The sequence below is a fragment of the Equus przewalskii genome, chromosome 27, assembly GCF_037783145.1.
Source record: "Equus przewalskii isolate Varuska chromosome 27, EquPr2, whole genome shotgun sequence".
Lineage (NCBI taxonomy): Eukaryota > Metazoa > Chordata > Mammalia > Perissodactyla > Equidae > Equus > Equus przewalskii.
In genome coordinates this window covers 40,278,880-40,299,800 of record NC_091857.1, presented here as the reverse complement: position 1 = coordinate 40,299,800, position 20,921 = coordinate 40,278,880, and the positions used below count along the sequence as shown (strand labels likewise).

The window sequence follows — 20,921 nt, the reverse complement described above, 5'->3', positions numbered from 1 at the left end:
CGTGGGGGACACCTCAGGCACCCTCGTCACGTGGACTACTGCAGGGCAAAGCTGGAAGTGGCCAGTGAAAACATAAGGCTGGGTTCTACAAAGACCTCCAGAGTCGGCTCTGATGGGGCGCCAGCCTGCAGAGAGCTCCCGCCAGGCAGCCAGGGCCGTGCTCGTCCGGTGGGAGGGAGGGCACACGGTTCTGAAACGGCAACTGGTCACATTCCTTTATGCCTGCATCCCTCAGGGACTGACTTCGACGCAAGAGAACACTTCCTGGGAGGTTCGTAACAAAGACCAGCCCGCTCCTTGCTCCCCACAGCAACACTCATGGAGCAGCCTGCGGGTCAGGAGTGTGCACTGGATGGACTTCCAGGCCACATGTGGAGGCAAGCCGGCTCCAAGGCCTCGCTGCTCGGTTCTGGGGGAAGTCACGGGGAAACGGACTGTACTGTGTTCTAGCCATCGATGACCACGCTCAACAAAACGTCACTCATCATTCAGATCCTTGTGTTCCTCCTTGGGAACAAGCGAGCAGGGACGAGTAAGAAGGTACATATATACATATATCAGAAAAACGATGTCCCTCTTATCATTGCTCTGCTAAAGGCTGCCAACTTCTGTGGGAGCATGTGCACCTTATCCAGATGCAGTGCTCTCTGGGATTAAAGATAAAACAGCAGAGGGAAGTATGATCATTGAACTTTTCCTGGAGAACAAGGCTGCGAGGGGGGAGCTGGCTTACCCCGGGCTCTCCGTCCCTCCACAGAGAGACAGCGTGGACGGGAGAGCACCCAGGGGTGAGTTTCAGTCCACCTCAGCCCAAAGGCTCATTCAAGTCTTTGGAAACTTAAGATCAACAGCCTCACGTGAGCCCCCTTCCCTCAAAATGGAGGGAGAACACACTGTATGTGAAGGAAAAACTTATGCACCGTTCTCCCAATGAGCAGGTGTTTAAATCCTTCTCGGAGGCTGTCTTACATTTGCACGGATGAAAATCTGGACCGTTAGTATGAGGAGCACACGGTGACTTAGCATGAAACCCTGCACTTTACGACCTACACATCTAGAGGCCTGAGACCTATATCCAGGTAGATACACGCGTGACGGCCCAGGACAAGAACGAGGGATGAAGAATCTGGACATGCAGCTGTAAGGAAAATGTCCACGGTAAATGCTGATACCTATTGTAGAGAATGTATCAAAAGTTAGAAACACGCCACTGTTAAGAGCCCATATCACAGGGAAAGTCACTTTCCCCGAATTGGTCTCACTAACTAAATTTACAAAAACACTTTTAATGAAAACTTAGCTACTTGATACCACATGCTACGATAGGCCTAGATCTTACTCATGTTTTCTTCGTCTTCTAAATCCATGGCAAAATACTTTTGAGGGTTTCTTGACTGGCGGAGACTGTTTCTGTCTGAAAGACAGCAAGAAAATAACATTCAGTGTGTTCACTGTATGAGAAATAGAAGCTAAGTCTACTCTATGGAAATGATTACAACATTATTTCAAACTAAAGAAAAAAGTCATAAAACAAGGACAGTTGGATCTGCCAAGCAGGAAACAACATTCTGATGCGTCCACCTCTTCTCCAGAGGATTCCCGGGGTGGGAGGCCATGGAGAGCTCTGAATTTGGGAGAAGGTGATGACATTTATGTCTTAGAAAGACCTCTCCTGTAGGACGGACTGAAGACACACCACACTAGGACACGCAATGACAGGACTCTAACGCATTTGCCATTTGATCTTTGCTCTGGGTGGACTTTTGGTTTGGATTATAAAATAGAGCTTTAATGCAAGAACAAACACCCCACAGTATTTTGCTTCACCACCACTCTTTCATCTTGAATAGCAGCTCACATAGATGAAACTAAAAAGCATGTAATGGTTAAAATCTGATCTAATTTCTTAGCCATGTATAACATTATTTTGTTGGCAGGAGAAACCACAGGAAATCCTCAAAGAACAATTACTCCAATTATTCAATTATCAACAAATTGAAGAGTTTCCTCTTTCTAAATATTTTGGCTATACTTTGCAAGATTGTACTAATATATAATCTGCAATAAAGAATCCCACCAAATTGCCATTGAGGAAAAAGAAGATTTGCAAGTTTTGTAGCCACACGTTGCTTTGTATATAAATAAAATTCATATTATAAACCACAAAAAGGCAAATTCATTGCTTTTAGGAAAATGGGGACTAAAATGTGGTAAAAAATGCACATATCTTATATATATATATCTCACATACCATATATCTAAACTATACAGAGTTTTCACGACATTTGTTAATAACTTTGAATCTCACTGAAAATCTGGCAAATTTGTTGCTAAAAGTTAAATGAGTTTCTGTTTAGAATCCTTTATTCAAGAAAGTGCTCCAGACAGTTTTAAAAGCATGATTATTTTATATTCACTAATTACTTCAAGATAATGTTTTCTGAAAATCTATTATGTGCACAGCTCAGTGCCAGATACTGCAAAAACCTAAAATAAATCAGACTGACTCTGCAATTGAGAAATTTCAATGTAAATATTGTCTGGACAGGTGCTTACATTAAGGAATTATTGTTAATCATTTTAGGTGTGGAAACAGCACTTCTCTTTTAGTGACATAGACTGAGTATTTACAAATGGAATGATAATATCAGGGACTTAGTTCAAACCAATCCTGCGTGGTGGGGAGAAAAGCAGACAGTGCACAGCTGGTAATTGCTGATGCTGGCTGACGGGCACGTGGGGTTCACTATGCAATCTGTATCTCAATATGTTTTAATATTTCCATTATGGAAAGTTTTAATAAAAACTAGTTTCCTTGAGGTCTAGAGGTTCAGGTCGGGAAGACGGGCGCGACAGTTAAACGAGCCTGGCGGAGAGGTCAGGTGGGGCACACCATGAAGACGGGACACAGGTGGCATGTAGGACAGCACAGAAGTTGTACGAGGAAGGCAATCACAAGGACTTCTGAGTAACCCAAACCATCAATTCTGGAAACAACGCACAAACCGTCCAAAACACTCTGTTCTTATGAGTTGAAACCTGGCTTTAAAACAGGCAGGAAGGACCTGAATGGTGGGAGATGGAGTGCACGTCCTTTTCCTCCACTGAGTACCCTGAAAACCCTGGACATGCATGTGAAGCAAACCCAAGGAGGCTCTGAAGGCTGGTCGCAAGAAGGCAGACCAGCCAGGGACCTGAGGACCCACACGGAACTGAGTCCCCTGGCCTTCTTTTTGCATCGTTATCCCAGACGTGGAGCTGAAGAAGCTGGTAACCTGGAAACACCAAAGGGCAGAGACAAAGAAAATTCCAACAAAAGCTGCTCTCTCTGGCCAAAGGACCAGGAGAGGAAAAGCCCAGCAGGACAGGGAACTGACAGGCAGGAACAGCCAGACCCCACTCTCCCAGCCAGCAAGGATGAGGGGGGAGCCTCGACTCTCATTTCCACTGACCCTGTGCCCCCCACCCCATAATGCAGAGTCAGGGAGAACACGGGGGAGCCTGGACTCCCACCCCCACCAGTGACAAGCTAACGAGGTAAGGAGGTGCCCGTCCCCTCCCTGCTGGGTATCAGAGGACGCCCAGCGGAGTCAGCACTTTCTCCCCGACCCAGCGGTGTCAGTGGAGGCCGTGGAGGAGCAGCACCCTGGGAGTTGTCAGCAGCGGCCTTGTGGGGCACCTGGACCCACAGCCCCGCCTGGCCATAAGGAGGCGGCCTCCTCCTTGTCCTAACAGCGGTGGGAGAGAAAGTCAGTGAAACAGAAGCGTTAAGTAAGATTTAGAGTCTCGTAACATAAAACGTCCAGGTTTCAATAACAAAATCACTCATCACACTGAGAGCCAGGAAGACTTCAAACTAAATGAGAAAAGAAAATCAACTGACGCCAACCCAGAAATGTCAGAATCACCCGAGAAAGATTAAGGCAGCCACCATGAAAACGAAGAAGAAAGCAGGAGGAATCAGTCTAACTGATTTCAATGCTCACTCTATAGCTTTAGCCATCGAGACAGCATGGTATTACGAGGGGTAAACGGGCAGATCACAGGGAACAGACGGAGAACCCAGAGACAGGCCCACACAAACGTGCCCAGCTGGTGGACAACAAGGAGCAAGGCGATGGTGGAGGGAACCTGTCAGCAAACGGTGCTGGCCTGTTTCACAGCCAAGCCTCACGCCCTACACAAAGATTCACTTGAAATGGACTATGGGCTTAAAAGTGACACGTAAAACCGTAACACTTCAGGGAGATCGCAGGAGCGAGCCCTCGGGACCCAGAGCTGGGCAAAGGGTTCCGCACACTGGACACCATGAGCGCGGCCCCTGAAAGGAAAACTGATAAACTGGACCCAGTCAAAACTAAAAACTTCCACTCTGCTAAAGACGCCGAAAAGATAAGCTACAGACCGGGAGAAAATATTTAAAAAATCACATATCCGACAAACAGAATATATAAGGAATGCTCAAAACTCAACAGTAAAACAACAAACAGTCCAATGAGTAAATAGGCAGAAGACATGAAGAGATAGCTCACTGAAGAGGACACACAGACGGAAAGAAACACATGAAAAGATGCTCAACATCATGAGCCATTAGGGAAATGCAACTTAAAACCACGTGAGACGCCACCACACACCTCTGAGAACAGCTGAAATAAAAATAGTGACCACCCCAAACGCTCGGAGGATGCGGAAAAACTGGATCCCTCAGATGCTGCTGGTGGGGATGCAAAATGGTGCAGCCACTCTGGAAAACGGTTTGCTAGTTTGTTAAAAACTAAACATAGGTATTTATCCCATAGAAATGAATACTTACATTCACATAAAAAATGGGCACAGGAATGTTTATAGCAACTTTCTTCATAATAGCCCCAACCCAGAAACAACCCAGATGTCCCTGACCAGGTGAGTGGTTAAACAAACTGTGGTCCATCCACACCGCCGAATACTATGTGCCAATAAAAAGGAACGAGCTATTGACACAGAACAATCTAGATGCATCTCCAGGGAATTGGGCTGAGTGAAAAAAGCCAACCCCAAAAGCTTACTTACTGTACGGTCCACCTATACACAACATTCTTACAATGGGAAAACTGCAGATATGGAGAACGGATTAGTGGTTGCCAGGCGAGGGCGTGGGTGTGGCTAAAAAGCACAACAGGAGGGATCCTGGGGGTGATGGAATGTTCTGGATCTTGACTGTATCAAGATTGACGTCCTGGTTGTGACAGTGCACTGTGTAAAATGAACGTGGGTTCTCTCTGTATTATTTCGTACAGCTACATGTGAATCTACATTATCTCAAAATAAAACGTTTAATTAAAAAGTAGGCAGAAGACACAGAATACATCAATGACTGGGGTGCTGAGACAGCTTCCCTGGACATTTGGGACGAGGAGGAACATGCTTGCAATGACGGTGAGTCTGAGCCACAAGACAAGCCCAGCTTGAAGGGGGTTCACCTGATTCGTAGAGCTCACCGTTTTCCTTCTCTTACATATTTAAATTCTAAAAAGGGACGTGGAAAATGTCTCACGGTAGGAAATAATCAGGCTGTGCACAGTGGTGGGTGGTGCATGCACATTAAGAATGGAAGCCAGAAATCTCTTGTGGAGCAGAAGCCAACATTTTCAGCTTCTACAAATGCCAACTCTTGTACCAAAGGTTATAAAACAAAGCAAAACAGCAAACACAAGCACTTTAGAGCATTTCACGTAACCATTTCTCTTTCACTCTGAAAAGCACCTCTTATGGCCTGAACTATGAACACATAAGTATTAAAACCCTATCAAAAATCCCATAAGGAATAAAATTCCAGGAATGGCCAATTACAGAAAAGCTTTATTTGACAGCAATATTCACATAATCTCTTCATTTTTCAGATGCCCCTAAAACAGTAAGAAGTGCCTCAAACTTGGGAGGCACTGAGGTTTGAAAAGACCATTAGACTTGCCATCAAAAGCCCTGGGATTTAAGCTTAACTTGGTTCCAGTTATAATTCCAACTTTTCTTTTCTTAATGGAACTAGACAAGCTGATTCTAAAGTTTATATGGAAAAATAAACAGGTTCGAATAGTCAGGAAAACTCTGAGCCAAACGAGCAATTAGGTGGGGCGAGCTGTCAACACACAAAGCAACACACGTGGGTCACGGACTGAGGATCAAGGTGACAGATGCCGAGCCCAGAATGAGAACAGAACACATTCAGAAGTAAACTGGTGAAGGTGGCACCCCAGGTCCCTGACACACAAACACGCTTTCTAGTAAGTGGGACTGAATGCCGGGCAACCAAGTGGAAGAGGAGGCGGCTGGAGCCACCAAACTCACTCACTTAGTGTCAGCTTTGGTTCACTGTGGGTTAACTTTTGATTTCAAATAACACAATTCAATTGGCAACATTTTATTTTCTAAGCCAGGTAGTGAGTAGATAGTTATCCATTGTATTAATCTTTATACCTCTGTGGATACTGATGTTGTAAGACAAAATATAAAAATATATACATAACGTCCCTACTGACTTCTGAGAGGACTCCTCTCTCCACGGTGGAGGGGAAGCTGCACGCACTTCCCCTCCTCTCACCTCCTCTTCCCTCAGTGAAAGAAGATAATCCAGAAGAAAATATAAGGAACATGGCTTATTGATATTAAAGATGCATCAGAACTTGAATATTTTCTATTGTGCTGGTGAAAAATGCTATCTTTAGGAATTCACTAGAAACTTATAGATTAAAAAATGTTTAAGATAAACAGTAAATCTGATTAAAGTTATTAGCAATTATTCCTGGATTTAATCCACTTTACTCTCCAAAAAGGATGGTTTTGAGAAAAGCTTTACATATTCTTTATGACTGTTATGGGTTTTATCTTTAATAGCCATAAACTGCAAATTAAAAAAAAAAAAAGAGAAGTGTTAAAATGGAGAATATTTGTGTTGATTCTTTACTGCAAATCAAACAACTTGCTAAAGGCTAGACTGATTTTGTAGCTATAGCAAAAAATTGAATGATGATTTGATTATTTATTTAACAAAGGTCTATAAAGATTCTTATGTTATTTGAAGGAAAATAATCTGAAACTCAACAACTTAATCATGCATATTTAGAGAATACACTTCATGATCTGTATTTTGCTTTCAATATTATCTAAACAAAATAAGATCGCTAAAGTGTTCAAAACATTCAATTAATAATATTTTACAATAAATATTTTCCTTTCTGGGAAACCATCCATGTAATGGATGTTCAGCCCGTCACCCTTTAGAGATTTTGTACACATTGAACAAGATACAGCATACTGTGCATAGCAAACAAGATTCACGCATTACTTTTAGCAAACACATTTTTTCTAGGGAAATGCAACATGGAATAATTAAAATAAGCATAGCAATCAACAAAAAGACTCCTGGAACTAAGAAGCATTTATAGCAACGTTGCAGAATACAAAGTTAATATACAGAAGTCAATTGCTTTCCTATGTATGAGCAATGAACAAGTAGATTTTGAAATAAAAAAACACAATACCCTTTACATTAGCACCCCAAAAGTTGAAATACTTGGATATAAATCTAACAAAATATGTACAAGATCTATATGAGGAAAAGTACAAAACTCTGATGAACAAAATCCAAGAACTAAATAAATGGAGAGCTATTCCATGTTTATGGACAGGAAAACTCAACAGTGTTGATGTCAGCTCTTCCTAACTTGATCCATAGATTCAATGCAATCCCAATAAAAATCCCAGCAAGTTATTTTGTGGATAACAACAAACCGATTCTAAAGTTTAGGGGTAGAGGCAAAAGACCCAGAATAGCCCATTCAATATTGAAGGAGAAGAACAAAGGTGGAAGGCTGACACTACTCAACGTCAAGACTTTCCATAAAGCTACAGTAATTAAGACAGTGTGACAGTGGTGAAAGCATAAACAAATAGATCAATGGAACACAATAAAGAGCCCAGAAACAGACCTGCATAAATACAGTCAACTGATCTTTGACAAAGAAGGGAAGGTGATAACAGAGCAAAGATGGTCTTTCCAACAAATGGTGCTGGAACAACTAGACATCACATGCAAAAAAACCACTCTAGACACAGACTTGACACTCTTCACAAAAATCAACTCAAAATGGACCACAGACCTAAACGTAAAATGCAAAATATAAAATTCCTACAAGATAACATAGACGATCTTGGATGTGGCAATGACTTTTTAGATACAACACCAAAGGCACAATGCATGAAGGAAAGAATTGATAAGCTGGACTTAACTAAAATTACAAAGTTCTCCTTGAAGGTATTATGTTGAGTGAAATAAGCCAGATAGAGAAAGATGAACTCTGGATGACTCCACTCATAGGCGGAAGTTAAATACAGAGACAAAGACAACTGATTGGTGGTTACCAGGGGAAAGGGGGGGTGGAGGGAGGGCACAAAGGGTGAAGTGGTGCACCTACAGCATGACTAACAATAATGTACAACTGAAATTTCACAAGGTTGTAAACTATCATAATCTTAACAAAAAGTTAAAAAAAAATTAAAAAGTTCTGCTCTGCGAAAGATAATGTGAAGAAAAGGAGAAGATGAGCCACAGACTGGGAAAAAATATTTGAAAAAGACACATCTGATAAAGGACTATTATTCAAAACATACAAAGAACTCTTAAAACTCAACACTAAGAAAACAGACAACCCGATTAAAAAATAAGCTAAAGACCTTAATGGACACCTCGCCAAAGATATACAGATGGCAAATAAGTAAAGATGCTCCACATCAGATGTCATCAGGAAAATGCAAATTAAAACAACAATGAGATATCAAGACACACCTAATAAAACGGCCAAAATCCAGAACACAGACAACACCAAAGACTGACAAGCATGTGGAGCAACAGGAACCCTCACTCACTGCTGGTGGGAATGCAAAATGGTGCCGCCACCCTGGAAGACAGTCTGGCGGCGTCTTACAAAGCTAAACATACTTTTCCCATACGAGGCAGCAGATGTGCTCCTTGGTATTTACCCAAAGGAGGTGAAGACTTATGTCCACACAAAAACTTGCACACGGATGTTTATAGCAGTTTTATTCATAAATACCAAAACTTGGAAACAAAGCAACTAAGATGTACTTCGGTAGGTGAATGGATAAACAAACTGTGGAACATTCAGACAACAGAATGCTATTCACCACTAAAAAGCAGTGAGCTATCAGTCATGAAAAGAAACAGAGGAACTTTAAATGCATATTACTAAGTGAAAGAAACCAACCTGAGGCCACATACTGTAGGATTCCAACTATAGGACATTCTGGAATAGGCAAAACTATGGCGACAGTAAAAAGATCAGTCGTTTCTAGAAATCGGGATGGGGGACGAATAGGAAAAGCACAGAGCATTTTTAGGGCAATGAAAATAAACTATGATTCTACAATGGTGGACACATGTCACTATACATTTCTCCAAACCACCGACCGAACCCCACCAAGAGTGAACCTAATGTAAACTGTGGACGGTGGGTGACTGTGATATGCCAGTGTAGGTTCATCGACTGACCTCTCCGATGTGGGATGTTGACAGTGGGGGAGGCAAGCATGTGTCGGGAGAGGCAGTATATGGGAACTCTCTGTACTTCTCAATTTTGCTCCGAACCTTGAACTGCTCTAAAAAAATTGTTTTAATTAAAAAAAGCATAACAATGCATAATAACATTCAGATATTAAGTGGGAAATATTGATGAGAAGGGGAACCTACTGAGTCAGAAGAGGGAAATGTATGCAGGACAGTTAGCAGAAAGCAAATACGCAGAGTCAGTCAGTTCAGGGCCATGAGCCCAGGTCACTGACGCCTGGTAAAGAGAGAGACTACGGGGAGCGAAGCGCAGACGGCTTATACTCTCACACTCTTGCCATCAGACAAATGGGGTGAGCTGGCAACATCATCAGGTTGTGGGTATGGTTCCCCTTATTAAAGGAAAAGATCATGAAGAAACCACATGTGACAGTGGCAGTAATTGCAGGCAGCGCCCACGGGAGGCGGCAGGGCTGGAGTGGCCCCCTGAGGCCTGGCTCACAGGGGACGACCTGCAGTAAAGCACTCTCCGCCTCCCTGGCTTGGGGCCTGTGGCATCTTTGGTGGTGACTGTGCCAACGCAAACATGTGTAAATGTGCGTCACCTCGGACACCTAGAGCCCACTCTGATTCTTTCTTCTTTCTCCCCCCACATCCCAGAGCATCTGATGACCCGCTAAAGTGAGCACCAAATGCACTAGACTCCCCCCTGCCCCACCCCCAGCGCCAGGCATCTTGGGCCTGGGCCCCCGAACGTCCTCCACGGGATGTGGCTCTGCCTGCTCTTGGAACCTGATCATCCCCCCATACAGCAGCAGGGTGGTCTCGCAAAGGTCACCAGAAACGTCCTCCAGCCCACACAGCGTGCTCACCACACTGGGAACCACACCCACGGGCCGTGCCAGGGCCCACCGGAGGCCGGAGAGCGGCCGCCTCTCTCCCACGCGGGGCCGCCATCGTCCTTCCTCACCACGCCCCAATCCACGGGGCGTCCTCAGCGCCCTGGACATGCAGCCTTCTCTTCTGCATCGAGGCCTTCGTGTCCTCGGGCCGCCCAATCTGCGGGTCCCCTCCCAGGTCACTGTAGGGCTGAGCCTCTTCACTCTCAGAGAGGCTGTCATCATCCTCGGCAGGCGCGCCACCCTCCGCCTCCCTCCCTGCACGGTGCAGTCTACAACCTGCCGTCTGTCTCCCCGCAGGGCCATGAGGGCGGGCGGCTCGGTCTCCTTGGCCTCCAGGCACCTGGCGCCCACCCTGTGACTGTGAGGATGGGCCGAATGGGTGACCTCGAGCTCTTCTGCCTCTGGCTCCCTCCTGGCGGCCCCTGTCCCTGTGTCAGACACACGGGACTCACGCGCAGCTCTCCCCGACAACCACCACACCTAGTGAGCAGGTGTCCCGGCCTCCAGCTCCCACCTGTCCCAGAGTCTGTGGCTACAGCTATTTTCCCAAAAACATATCATACTGTGCTCTGCAAACCACAACTACACCCAAACCTTTACCCGCTTCTCAGTCGAGGGCACTAAGTGCCGCCTGCTCCAGGGTTCCACACTCCCTTCACGTCGGCTGCTCTCATGAGGGCCAAGCGTTCACCTTTGCCAGCAGGAGAGACGTGGGCTTTCATCAACTTTCCCTAATTCACAGTTTTAACTGAAATGCGCCAACTGGATGGCAGCTTGTCCAAATACAGACGAGCTGCTGTTACTAATCAGGACCTTATTAAAGAGCACAAAACCCCAAGTTGAGGTCGGGGGGATTCAGCCGCGGCAATGTCAGGGGACAGCTATGCAGAGAAGTTCCCGCACACCGAGCCTGGGAGGAGCCAGGCCAGCAGCAGGCATGCGGCCCCACCCGAGAGCAAGTGCAGAGACAGCTGTGGGCAAGACCAGAGCCCCAGATGCCCCCGTTTCCATTTACTCACTTTCACCACTACCTGATATCCAGGATTCTCCTGAGACGGCCAAGACAGGACCCCACCCACGTGCGACCTCTCCAGTCCAGGCGGCTCCTGCCTCTGACCTCACCCCAAGGTCACAGGTGAGCCCCGCAATGGCGCATTCCCAGGCTCCTGCCGGCTGGAGCAGTGGGTGCTGCCGGCCTGGGAGGCCCTGTCAATGCTGTGGCCACCTCGTGAGGCGGTCCTGCTCCTCCTGCAGAGCTGGTCCCGTCCTCCCATCCTCCTCTCCGGCCCGACCGCCCTTCCCTCCCCACCAGGCCCACCAGGGCATGAGCCCCACGAGGGGTGAGCCCCACCAGGGCATGAGCCCCACCAGGGCGGCCGGGAGCTCATCCTCCATGTCCACAGCACTCAGCAGGGCACTTCTTGGTGTGGAGGCCGGGGACAGCCCCAGGCTGACTAATTCTGCCAAACTGTCTGCAGTATCAATTCCAGAGGAGACATTAGAAACCCTGGTTATTTATTCTCTCAGGAGAGTTAAAGTAATTCTTAAAGAAATATATTTTCAAAGCCCTGTCTCTACTTGTGCTCTAACCGCTAACCTTCCAGGTGCACACTGCCTGTGGACTCTGTACTCAACAGCACAATGACTACAACAGACCTGGGATAATAAGCAGAGTTCTACCTGTGGAAATTAATTCCAAAGGAGTAAAATCCAAATTGAGTATATTCTCTCTAGGCAGAACATTCACCGTAACCAAATGATTAGGCAGCAAACAAAATTCTATCTTACTTAACGATAAAAGCCCATAATATTCTGAGTTAGTCACGTCCAGAGAAAATTCTCAGTAAATGAGAGGTCTAGACACACCAAATCTAGACTCTTCTGCGCATATGTAATTAATTAACTATGCTTAGCGTCGAGATAACTGAATGGAATCGAGCTGCTGGAACGTTCACAGAGCGCAACCAGCACAGCACAGCTGAGTACGGAACCGTAAGGACGAAGCCTGGATCGGGGGGATGCTGGGAGGGCCACAGATCTGGACACAACACAGGGAGTGATGACAGCACAGAAAGCCACTTCTCTGGGATGACAACAACCACACGACTGGGCTCTGCCTGGGCCCTGGCCCCTCACTCCCACCGCGACCCTGCGAGAAGGCTGGGGGCTTCGGCGAGAAGGGGAGCCCCCAGTGAGGTGGGGCTGACTCTCCCTGAGCCCACGACAGACGACCACGCACGTCCCTGTGCATCCAGGCCTGGCAGCCCCTTGCTGGGCAGGCCTGGCCCAGGGGCTCGGTGACCCCCATGCCGAGTCCATCTGGAAGTAAGAACCACTCTCCCCAGCCAACCTCTCAAGAGCCTACTGCAGTCACTAAGGTAAAGACAGATCCCCAATCTAGAAAATGGCAGATGAAGATGAACAAATTTCATAACAGAATAAATGCCAACGATCTTCAATAAGCTTATTTTTTAAAGTTTCACCTCATTCGCTAGTAAGCAAAGAAAGATGTCGGTTATCCGGCTGACAGAGCGATAGGCAAGGCCGGCTGAGGTGCAGGGTGGTCCCTTTTTACAGTGAACAGAACTCAGCAGCCCCCACAAGGCCAAGGCCCCGCCTCTTGCAGGGAGCGCCCTTGGCCTGACCTGCCTTCTCCAGGCTGCCGCGCAGACAGTAAACAATCCCGAGATTGAGGGGGGCCGTGCTGGCTAGGGCTGTGAGAGGTGTGGATGGGCCCATCGCCTGGCTTTCAGGCAAAGCTCCCACGGGCACCAGGGCTCTGAGCAATGAGCAGTGGAGGGGGTGTCACAGCCGCTCCTCTCCTGTGTGTGCTCCTCCCCCGGGGGACCCCGTGAGGACCAAGGCACAAGTCAGGCATCACTGGGTTCCTGGCCATGATGCCCAAATGCAAAGCCTGAAACAGTCGCCAAACTTGTAGCTCTCATTCCAGTTCTTAGAATCAGAAGAACACTATCAAGACTTCGCTCATATTCAAAGAATTAGCGGCAAGGATTAGCACCTTTGCTTGTTCATAACGGGTATTCTGTATCTGTATTTCCTGATTCTTACAATAAAATTCCTTCCATAACGGGAAGACATGACCTTTTATTTTGGGCCATCCTCCCACACACCCACACGCCCTGCCCCAGACTCTGCGAGCCGCCTGGAAAGAGAGGCCTTCGTACAAACGAGCCACATGACCCAGCGGCCCCACCTGTGCAGTCTCGTCCGCGGACACCACTGACCGGGAGAAGCCCATCCTCCTCGGCGATGCTACAGCAAACTCTGGATGCCCTGTGGACCTCAGCCTGACCTCAGATCCCAGAGACACTGCGACCAGCCGAATCATGGTCAGAATTGAATACCCGCCAGGCAGAGGACATACAAGCTGACGTGGGACGGGTGAGGAAGGCGCACCAGCTCAGGGCACCAGGGCACAGCAGGGACCTGAGTCTAGTCCTGTCTGAGGCTGCTGCACGGCGACCTCAGCAGGCACCCCGACCCCCACAAGCCTCCATAAGATGATGTCATTGGTACAAGGGGACCAGGGGACTCTAAACTCTCTGACACGGCTTGGAAAATTTGAGGCACTTACTCCATTCAATTATCACTATTACAGATACTGCTCTAAACATGTACATTTTCACCTAACAAATACAGAGAAACAAGTGTCGCCTAAAAGCAAATTATGTGATTGGTAAGGCCCACAGCCAAGCTCTCAGAATGCCCTCTGTTCTCTGTTCTGCCCAACCCTACCTCAGATGGGGCTCCGGGGTACAGAAAGAACCCCAAGGAGGGAGAGCAATGGACAAGAGAGCCCCCAAGAGAAGACCTGGGTTGTAACCAAGGAAGAGGCCCTGCATCAAGGGGGGTGCGCCACGCCAGATGGCAGGGCTTCATCACCGCGAAGGGCCAGGACCTCTGGGCATTCCTCTACCCCTTGCTGAGGGTGTTTTTATTGTGGTTGTCCTGTCCCCATGCAGTTCGCAGGCTGCCGCCCAGGGAGAGCCACACGAGACAACGAGGACCACCCAGAGATCTGGACTTCAGGCTGGGTGGAGTGACGGGCAGAGACGTGGGTTCATCTCCCCGTCCAAGACGGGGCTGTGTTCTTCCACGCCTGGACACACCACCTCCTGCCTGCCGCTCTGCATCCTCTCTCGCCTTTCTTCTGCAAGAAGTCCCCAGGGGGACCCCAGAGCCTTCTGTTAAAGAGAAGACAAAAGAAGCCCGGGTCCTTGAGTGCCCGCAGGGCCAGTCACAGCACTGGGCTTGCTCCTCCCATGGTCACTGCCCCTCTCGTCCTGTCCCCTCCCCCACCCCCTGAGTGTGCGTGTGCACAAAGACCCACACGTGTGCACATGCTCTCTCTCCTCCTTGCTCCACCTCCTGCTCCTCAGCACAGCACGTGTGAGCAACAGCAATCTTTAGAAATGTACACAGGTGGTTGAAGCCTGACCAGGGCAACAAAGTAGCATCAGCAACGCAGAGCCACCTACGGGAGAAGAAAAAACTTCACGAAACATTATTTTTATAACCATACTTTGTCCTTCAAGATGGGCGCACAGGAACAACGCATTTGAAATACTGTCCATGCTTGCTCTACGTAACACCATCTCACTAAAATCCCATTTATTTGACAATTATACTTTATTTTCTGGAATCAAAGAAAAAAGATGATAATGTGAATTGTGTTTTTAATATGAACACTAGTAATTACACTAAGAATAGGCACTGTTAAGATTTGATCCAATTTCCCTAGTATTTCGAGTACAATTTCACGAATCTAATTCTACACGTTTGCTTTAGGATTTCAGCTGTTAACCTGGAGGGACACTTAACCTGGAGTGGCTCTGTGTGTCCCTAGAATGCACCCCTAACTGAAGGACCCCTTCCCAGGGAGCAGGGTCCACACTTGTGCTGTGAAGCCCACCAGTACAAATGCAATGAAACATACCCACGTCTCTATCACAACGGGTCCTAGAAAACCCGGCCCTCTATCTATAGCTGCTGCTGTTTGCCAGGGGGCCAGCAACTTGCCCTACTTGAGCCCCACACCAGGCAGACATGGTGTCTTCCATTCTTGCCAGGGACTGGGGAAGGTCCCTCCCTCCCTGACACAGCACAGCAGCAACACGTCACACAAATCCACCCTCCTCATCCCCTGAACGGTACTTGAGGTGGCCATTCCAGAGCAAATTCCAAGCCTGAAAGCTGGGGCTGTCTCTCTGCCAATGCCATCCCGTCACCCACAGCTGTCCTGTGCGTGCCCAAATCTCTAGTGCCGGCACACAGAAGGATCTACTGGGTACTTGTTGGGTGAATAGATGGATGTATGGAAGGCTAGACAGATGGTTGGATGGTTAGAGGGATGATGGGTGGATGGATGGATGGATGAAGGATGGATGGATGAAGGATGGATGGATGGAGGGATGAAGGATGGAGGGATGGAGGGATGAAGGATGGATGGAAGGCTGGATGGATGGATGGATGGATGGAAGGATGGACGGATGGTTGGATGGTTAGAGGGATGACAGGTGGATGGCTGTCTGGATGATGGATGGATGGATGATGGATGGAGGGATGAAGGATGGAGGGATGAAGGATGGAAGGCTGAATGGATGGAGGGATAAAGGATGGATGGAAGGCTGGATGGATGGATGGATGGATGGATGGAAGGATGGACGGATGGTTGGATGGTTAGAGGGATGACAGGTGGATGGCTGTCTGGATGATGGATGGATGGATGATGGATGGAGGGATGAAGGATGGAGGGATGAAGGATGGAAGGCTGAATGGATGGAGGGATAAAGGATGGATGGAAGGCTGGACGGATGGTTGGATGGTTAGAGGGATGATGGGATGATGGGATGATGGGTGGATGGGTGGATGGATGATGGATGGATGGAGGGATGAAGGATGGATGGAAGGCTGGACGGATGGCTGGATGGTTAGAGGGATGATGGGTGGATGGGTGGATGGATGATTGATGGATGGATGGATGGATGGAGGGATGAAGGATGGATGGAAGGCTGAATGGATGGATGACTGATGGGTGGATAAATGCCATCCCACTCTGCACCTCCAGTGGTCACAGTGCTCTGCACCTCACAAACAGGCACTCTCTCAGCAAGGTGAAACCAGGGCTGAAACCAGGGCAGAAGGCTGGCATGACAGCCGCCTGCTCCCTCAGGTGCTGCCTGCATCAGCCCAAAGCCAGCTGCATCTCCTCACTCTCCGAAGACCAGACGGCACAAAATCTTTAGTGTCCCGTCCTCTAGCGGAGCTGGGAGGTAGCACACCACCAAGGGTCTAGGTTCCCATTTCTACACCCTCTTCACTTGTCCATCCTGGAAACGCGGGGGACTCCAGCCTCAGACTGCAGCCCAGTCCAGAGCTGCTGCTCACATGAGTGGTCATCACATGGCATGCAGAATGCCTGGGCACAGATGAAGGTGCTATGATATTTGAAACAAAGGACTCAATGAGAAAGCCCTTAGTTTGGAAACACAGAACCTTATTCATACAACATGGGGTGGGGGGAGCAAAGGAGTGTCTTTGCGTCTCCTCCAGCCCTCTCCTTTCCCACTGTTTCTTTACTCAGCAGCAGTGCCATGAGTGGAAAGAAGGCAACAGTGGCAGTCACTGGGACTGGTCAGGGCCCGGGAAGTCCTGTGTGGGGGTCTGACTGTCCCCAGTAGTATGACCTGGGCTCCTGGCCGGCCTCAGCTCTCAGGCTGGCAGTACCTGCAGAGCAGCAATGTCCACTTCACGGAGGTCCTGGTCAGTATTTAAATGGTACATTATCCTCTTTCAACCATAATTTTCTGATGACTAAGCTAATCCATCTGAGTCTCATACACGGTCAACAGCCAATGACCTGCCCAGGGGAAGCGAGCGATGAAAATCGCTGAAATTGTATTGCTACTGAAGCCGACAAGCAACCTGCTGCTACATGGTCCTCAACAAATCATTAAATTTGAAAAGGCTCACATTATGCCAGTCTTAGGAAAAAATCCAATACACATGATTTATAGCACCTTACGATTATACATCTTGCAAAACTTTGCCAATTTGGTATAAACAGGATGGCCAGTCTTAATAGTACTCATAATTTTTAAAGGCATTTTTACTAGTTTCAAATATAGTGCATATTATAAATGAGAACGGGCACTAACACTCACATTACGCGGTTAATAGCATTCACGGTGAACTTACACACAGAGGAACGTCGAGCAAACACGACGCATTTATCACATGGACTTAACTGCTACATCCTGTAACACTTGCAGTTTCCAGTTTCGCAAGACTGGTCTGAAAACGCAACGTTGTTTTAGAACAGTTTTCCTATGAAGAATGAGAGTCTACAATGCATGAAGGAGCCTATAGAGGGGCTGATACAAATCATCTGAATTACTGCAAGTTCCACAAGAATGACGAGAGAATTATTCGTATACTTCTCAATCTCTTCCCCAACTTAAATGTTTAGTGGGGGGGGGGGGGGGGGAGGGCCATGGAAAAAATAATGCAATTCTAAATTTAGGGTATTTGATCAAATTCTTGCAGTTTCTGCTTTTGCCTTTGTTTTACTCTGTTGCCGGTCTTAAGGACATCTTGCTTTTTAATGCTTAACTAAGGAAATAAAAGATGCCAGCACTGGAAGCTGAGATGTGAGTCGAGAGAACAACAGAGAGGCACTGTGGGAGGAGCCTGGACACCCGGGGGGCTGTGCCGAGCTCTGTGTCCCCCTGGGACAGTGCCCTTTGTCCTGGACACGCACAGCAGGCACAGTCTGCAGTCAGACAGGTCTGCAGACCACGATGCCCCCGCCACTCCCAGACAGAACTCCACAGGCACAACCCGTCTTTGTTATATGATCGTAAGACTGCTAAATCTGCAACTGGCTTCTTCCTTTCTTCAGGAAGCCACACCAAAAATTGTGGCTCATTTTGTTTCCTGCAGGGAGGACTGTCCTGTGCCACAGAACACCCCAAAGACGCGGTGCTGGGGAAAGACTGTTGTAGTCCCCTCAGTTGGTGGGTAATGAGGTGACGCGCAGAAGAGGCTCACTATCCACCGGGCTGGTCCCCTCGCTGGAGCATCTTCTCACCTGAGACGTGTCCTATCAGGTTGGGCATGTTATACCAAGGCAGCTAACTCTCAACACCTTTTAAGGCAACAATTCACCCCAAAGCCGAGAGTTTGTGATTTTTATAGTCACGGACAACTTTTGAATCTGGTGTTAAGAAAAAACATAGATTTATTTTAATGTCTTAAAACATCAAGTTGAATTAAAGACTGAAATTACCTGGAGTGTTGAACGGAAAGAATTTGCTCTCGTGTTTTTAGCAGGAAAATATTTTAACAACGGTTGTCACGGTCTTTCTTTCTACAGCATGAAGTGTAGTTTTAGTGCAAGAAAAGTCATTGATGAGGTGACAGCAAAGGATAAATCATTATAAAGCATCTCTCTCTAGAGGGAAAATCTTCTAACACTCAAAGCTACACACTTCTAACATTTCATAAATATCTAAAAACACAGAAATCATTTTAGATTGCTATACCTGTTTAGAGACATATTTTTTAAATCTACCTTTTTTAAGCTAGTCCCTATCTAGAATTCCATCAAACGCCACAAAGAGAAGAAAGAGAGGCACTTCCAAAGGGAAAGCAACTGGGGTCCACGAGATTAATTCACAGAGCAGTCTCCCCAGGAAACGCTCCCATATTGCATCCAAAGTCTGTACTTGACACTTTAGAATCAAAGCCAAAGGAATTACCTTTCCTCTCGGAGCGTTTCTTGCGTCTTCTTTTATATCGACGCCCCATGATGCTGAAGAAGGTCCCTGTGGTCAAAGTCCCAGTGACGAGCGACGCCATCCAGTCAAGCCGACGCGGCCCCAGCCAGCCCCGGCCCCACTCGGTGCCGCCCGTCGCTGGGGTGGAATCACTTCAGCCGTGCGGCAGCTGCGACAATGGCCAGCCCCCGCCTGCACGTGGGAGCCGCTCCTCCTCCACCCGGCTCATTCACCAAATCACCGAATCAGGGCGGTCACCCGGACCACAATGACTCCCCAGCACACCGCCCAGGAGCGACATGTGACAGTTAACCCTTCAATGCAGCCACGGACACGACACCACAGGGAGGGAGGAGAGAGGAGCCCGGGAAACAGGAATCTCCACAGCAAACACACAGTCCTGTCTAAGGAAAGCCTTCTCCGGTCTTTAGAGAGTTCTTAAGATAACGAAGTGAAAGTGTCATAAGAGAGTATGGTTTACAAGACGACCTGCAGAAAGTGATGGGCTCCCACGTGACCCAGCGCACGGGCTCACGAGCACCTGATGCAGGACTCCACAGGAGTGCCCACGAACAGTGGGGGCATCGGGAAGGAGCCCCAGACAGGGACCCGCACCCCACTTGCCCCACTCCTCCCGGGATCGCGCCTCCTCCTGCCTGGATTCCCGTGTGACGGTCCACACGTCGCTGCCTTCTTCACTGGGGTCCAGGGGAATGGCCTGCCCCCCAACTGCATGGCAAGCACCCAGGGGCGGGGCAGACACTAACCCTCCACATGTCTACTGAGCCTGGCGCACCCTGAGGCAGCTGGCCCGACCAGCACAGTGCGGTGACCAGCCCAGGACAGCAGGGCCCACACGTCACACACACACACTCACACGCACGCATGCACACGCTTCTCACGGTGCGCGGTCCTGTCACTGGGGATCCGGCATTGAGGGTCGGCACAGCACAGCCCACAGCCCTCAACATCCTCTTGTCCAGACGAACACCGTTCAGGCCCCAGGGAGACCCACATCTCAGCACTCTTGGAACAAGGCGGCTGCAGCCAAAGCCCCGGGGACTGCAGGCTGCCTGGGGAGGAGGGGATCTGGGCAGGAGGGAGGGGAGAAGCACTCAGTAACAGAGGAGACAAAGTAAACACCCTTCAACACGATGCAACTGTACTGGGTAACGAGTTCCTTTTCCAGTAATTCCCAGCATCCACTCTCCGATTTATTGCTCCAAAAGCACACAAACGCACGCGGGATTCACCATAACCACATGTGGCCCCAGAGGAATGCTGTGCCATGTTAAGCAACTCTGATTACTCCCAACTTGGTGTGTTCGTGGCCGACAGGCTCCGCACAGAGCAGAGCCGCGCTCTATGCCGCAACCAGACGGACGTCGGACCCCAGGATTACCAGGAGTTTTATTTTTTATAAAATTATTAATATGAGTTAACTACACATTCAAAGCGTTAAATTAAAAATTCAGCTTTCTTTAAGTAATTTTGATTTAAACACTGGATATTAACGGTAACATATTTCGTAGCTCACTGTTAATAATTTTGAAAAAACATTTTCTGAAAACATAAAAAAATTATTAAAACAAAGCAAAAAACTTGCTTTGTTTACTTAAATTCCCATTTTTGACTGAAACACATTCAACTTTTGTACACTTT

At 47.9% G+C, this 20,921-nt stretch overlaps 1 protein-coding gene across 9 annotated transcripts in view; it reads right to left on the bottom strand.

The window, feature by feature from the left end:
• ADARB1 (adenosine deaminase RNA specific B1) overlaps positions 1-20,921 on the bottom strand; it is a 138,179-nt gene that overhangs the window by 45,203 nt on the left and 72,055 nt on the right. For 7 of the 9 annotated variants that reach the window (XM_070597805.1, XM_070597810.1, XM_070597806.1 and 4 more), the window contains exon 3: positions 1,340-1,414. In XM_070597805.1, the coding sequence (XP_070453906.1) occupies positions 1,340-1,367 (28 nt within the window). In that variant the 5' untranslated portion in view covers positions 1,368-1,414. Of the gene's footprint in view, positions 1-1,339; positions 1,415-19,241; positions 20,303-20,921 lie in introns of those variants that run through there. The other 2 variants (XM_070597804.1, XM_008541115.2) reach the window with 2 other exon arrangements.